We start from the raw sequence: 3,573 nt of genomic DNA, 5'->3' as shown, positions 1-3,573 counted from the left end.
TTCCTTGTATCCTTCCTTTTTCTCTAATTTTGGTCTGCAAACTTAGGTTGTTAACCATCCAGAAGAAAAGCTTATTGTTATTATCAAACGCCCAGGCTCACTTTAGATCATTGAACACATTTCTCTGCGGCTCCATAATCTTCTTGATCAGAAAATTTGGAGCACAACTGAGTTACATGTTGTTACAGTACAGGTTCTCCTATTCAGCCTTTTTAAAAACTGCTAAAGAAAATAAATTTGCTGCTACACCTACCAAGTGTGTATGCAATCAGTAATTTCTCTAAGTATTGCCTGTCCATCAACACCCGTGATAAACAAAATGTTAAAAAGTCAATGAAGATGTGCCAAGCCATACTATACCCTGAAATAAAAGGGATAAACAGGATTATTAATAAATAACAAATTAATAATAATTAATAAAATGTGTAAAACATTCTATAGTTTTACTTAGTCCATTTATGAGAAACCTGCTATGTGCTTACCTTTCTCCCTTTTTGTGTGTGCCTACACCCCACCTCGGCTACCCAGAATGGAACTCAGGACCTTGAGCTTGCCAGGCCAGCGCTGTGCTACTGAGCTGTCTCCCAGCCCCACCCCAGCTATGCTCGAAATTTATTTTCATCATCAGTTTCTCACCAGCTCGGTTGTAGTGATCCTTAACACGGTCGGGCCTGTGCGTATGCTTGCATTGATCCCTCTTGGGATTCGCTGGCTCCTTATTTCCGTCGTTCTGCTAAGTTTTTAGTTGTTTGTGGAAGGTGGGGGGGATTTCAACCCTTACTCCCCTGTGGCCATTTTAGATGATTTCTTCATAGTGACTGTAATGAGACAAGCTGAGAGAGCTGCGTGGAATCCCGGAGCGGCCAGCGCCAAGTGCAGCAGCAGAACCAGAATCCTGTCTGCTGGTGCGGTCTGCTGCGGCCGGCCTCCACCAGCAATGCTCAGGGCGGACGCCTACCTGGGAAATGGGTCGGCACAACTCGAGGAAGACAGCGTCCCGCTCGCTTAGTGCAGTCCTCTGACCTCAGGCCCTGCCTTGCCTCGCCGCAGTCACTTTACTCTACCTGCTGCTTTCCCTGTGCCTGTGAGCTCTGAACAGAGAAGTGACTCTTTACCACCAGTAATGTGACCGTTAAAGACTTGCTCCTGGATCAGAAAAGTAGCACGTCGAAGTCCTTTGAGATATGCAAGGGAATAAAGAGCACTAGTGAGCCCTGTGACCGTGACAGGCTGGTGGGGATTCCGCCTGCGGAGGTGACTAAGTTCAGCTCGTCCTCCCCTCCCCTCTTTCCTCTGCCTGCAGCACTGACCGCGTGCCTTTTCTCATGCATGACTATGACTTGAGGAGAACAACCAATATCAGGGAGGTCATGCCGGAGGCCGCCTATAACCACCCCTCCACCTTCTCCTGGCGCAACCTGTCCAAACTGAACGCTGGCGAATGGTTCGTACACCCACGGGTAAGACACATTCCCTGGCTTCGCAAGCTTGTCTGAATCCTTGTTCCATATGGGTTCAAGTGCTGCCTGTTGGGCTAAAGGCCAGAGGCGAAGACAGACAGCTGTGTACTCCATTTCTTGCTAGTCTTGTAACCACACCATAGCGTTGGCACTGGGGCTTTGCTGGTAATGCAGTCGGTGATTGTGGCTTTCTATATTCACCAGAAAGTCTGAACATACACTTGTAAACTTATTCTTGTCATATAATTCCTTTTTACCCAAGCATTCAGGAACCTTCAACATATGTCTACCACAAAGGGACTACATACACATTCTTTTTTTTCTTTTGGTGGAACTGGGGATTGAACTCAGGCCTTTGTGCTTGCCAGGGAAGCACTTATTCTACTGAGCCATCTCTCCAGCCCCAGGAAACATACACATTTTTGATTCTTTGTTGCCATTCAGCAAATATTTATTTATGTATTTATTTATTGGTGCTGGGGATCAAACTCAGTACCTTGCGCTCACCAGGCAGGTGTTTATGCCTCTGAGCTGTCTCCTGAGTCCAACAAATATTTATTGAGTACTAGGCAAAGGAAATGTAATGGTAAATAAGCATACCTCCATCCCTAATAGAATCCAAATTAGCATAAGAAACGACAACGCACTGTGGTAAGTGCCAAACCAGCGTTAATTTCAGGTTGCTTCAGGAGCACAGAAGAAGAACATCTAACTCAGTCTGAGACACAGGATGAAATATTATGGAAGAATATCATCTAATAGTGGGTGCAGTACAATACAAATCACATGGTATGTACCATGCAATTCTGGGGCAAGAGTGAAAGGTTCCCCTAGAGGAATGTGGGTAATCCTTCATGAGGAGCTACCATTTGTGTTAAGGGGAACTGCAGGCAGTGGAGGTGATGTGTCAAAGACAAGCTATGCCAGACCAGTTAGTGAACGTGTGTGTGTGTGCATGTGTGAAAGGAAACAGAGGGACAGAGAGGGAAAGAAGAGGGAAGCAGAATGACAAAACCCACTCAGAAAAGGAGGAAGGAACCAACGCACATGTAGGCAATGAAACTAAAACTGAAATTAGATGCAAACCTAATGACAGTGATACCATAACCTTAGGGGCAATCTTTTCTTCCACGAAAAAAAAAAAAATCTTTATTGGACAAAAATCATTTGTTTCTTTACTTTTTAAATTTATTAAAATTTTTGATTAAAATTATAATTAAAAATTTTAAGATTATTATAGTGATTCTCCTGTTTCAGCCTCCCCAGCACTGGGATTACAGGCATGCACCACCATGCCTGCTTTTCTTGGCCGGCTCGGGGCCCCAGGGCAGGGCCGGAACAGCATGTAGTACCGTGGTCCTTGCACTTGCCTAGGCAGGTGCTTAGACCACTGAGCTCTCTCCATGGCCCACTTTTCTGTTTCCTACAAGTTAACATCTAACATCCACATGATCTGAGCCCTAATCAGAAATACAAAGTAATTCACACAAAGTACCATCTTAGTTACTTTTCTTGTTGCTGAGACAGAATACCTGATATCCAAGGTTAAAGGGGTAAAGGTCTATTTAGCTCACAGTTGGAGGCAAATTTTCTCCCCTTTGCATGGTAGCCTGTGACCTTCCTTATTACCTGTAACGTCGGAACAATGTACAACAGGTATCCAGTGGTTTGCCTGGGCAAGCTTACCAGCATTTTCCCAAATAGCAGTTACATCTGTGTCTTTGGTGAGGACAAGAGGTTCATCATACCTTAGTAAGTAGAATCTATTATCAGATATAATCCTCCAGATATGGCCTTGGTGGTACAGTATGACAAGTTACAGCCTATTGAAAAGGAGGATAGATTTCTACAAAATCTGTGGAGACAACTACATTGCCCTGAAAAGTAGAAAAGCAGTAAAAGTACATGTTCCTGAATTCCAAAGGCTCAGTGAGACAAGGTGCTAGCAGAAGAATGTTTTGTGCATCCGTAGCATAGGAGATAGAAAAAGATTGCTTTTTAAAGTCTTGTTCACCTGAGGCAAGACAGGTTTGAGGCCAGGCTGGGCTGCATAATAAATTTAAGACCAGCTTCAACTATGTAGCAAGATTCTGTCTCAAAACACTGAAGGAAG

At 44.2% G+C, this 3,573-nt stretch overlaps 1 protein-coding gene across 2 annotated transcripts in view; it reads left to right on the top strand.

Annotated features, from left to right (window-relative positions):
• Positions 1 to 3,573, top strand: part of Gdpd4 (glycerophosphodiester phosphodiesterase domain containing 4) — a 79,852-nt gene that overhangs the window by 46,762 nt on the left and 29,517 nt on the right. For both annotated transcript variants that reach the window (XM_023716682.1, XM_023716681.1), the window contains one exon: positions 1,304 to 1,460. In XM_023716682.1, the coding sequence (XP_023572450.1) occupies positions 1,304 to 1,460 (157 nt within the window). The remainder of the gene's footprint in view (positions 1 to 1,303; positions 1,461 to 3,573) is intronic.

Source organism: Octodon degus, unplaced genomic scaffold (genome assembly GCF_000260255.1).
Source record: "Octodon degus isolate 3935 unplaced genomic scaffold, OctDeg1.0 scaffold00049, whole genome shotgun sequence".
NCBI lineage: Eukaryota > Metazoa > Chordata > Mammalia > Rodentia > Octodontidae > Octodon > Octodon degus.
Note: the sequence above shows the minus strand (reverse complement) of the source record. Positions and strands in the feature narration are given on the sequence as shown.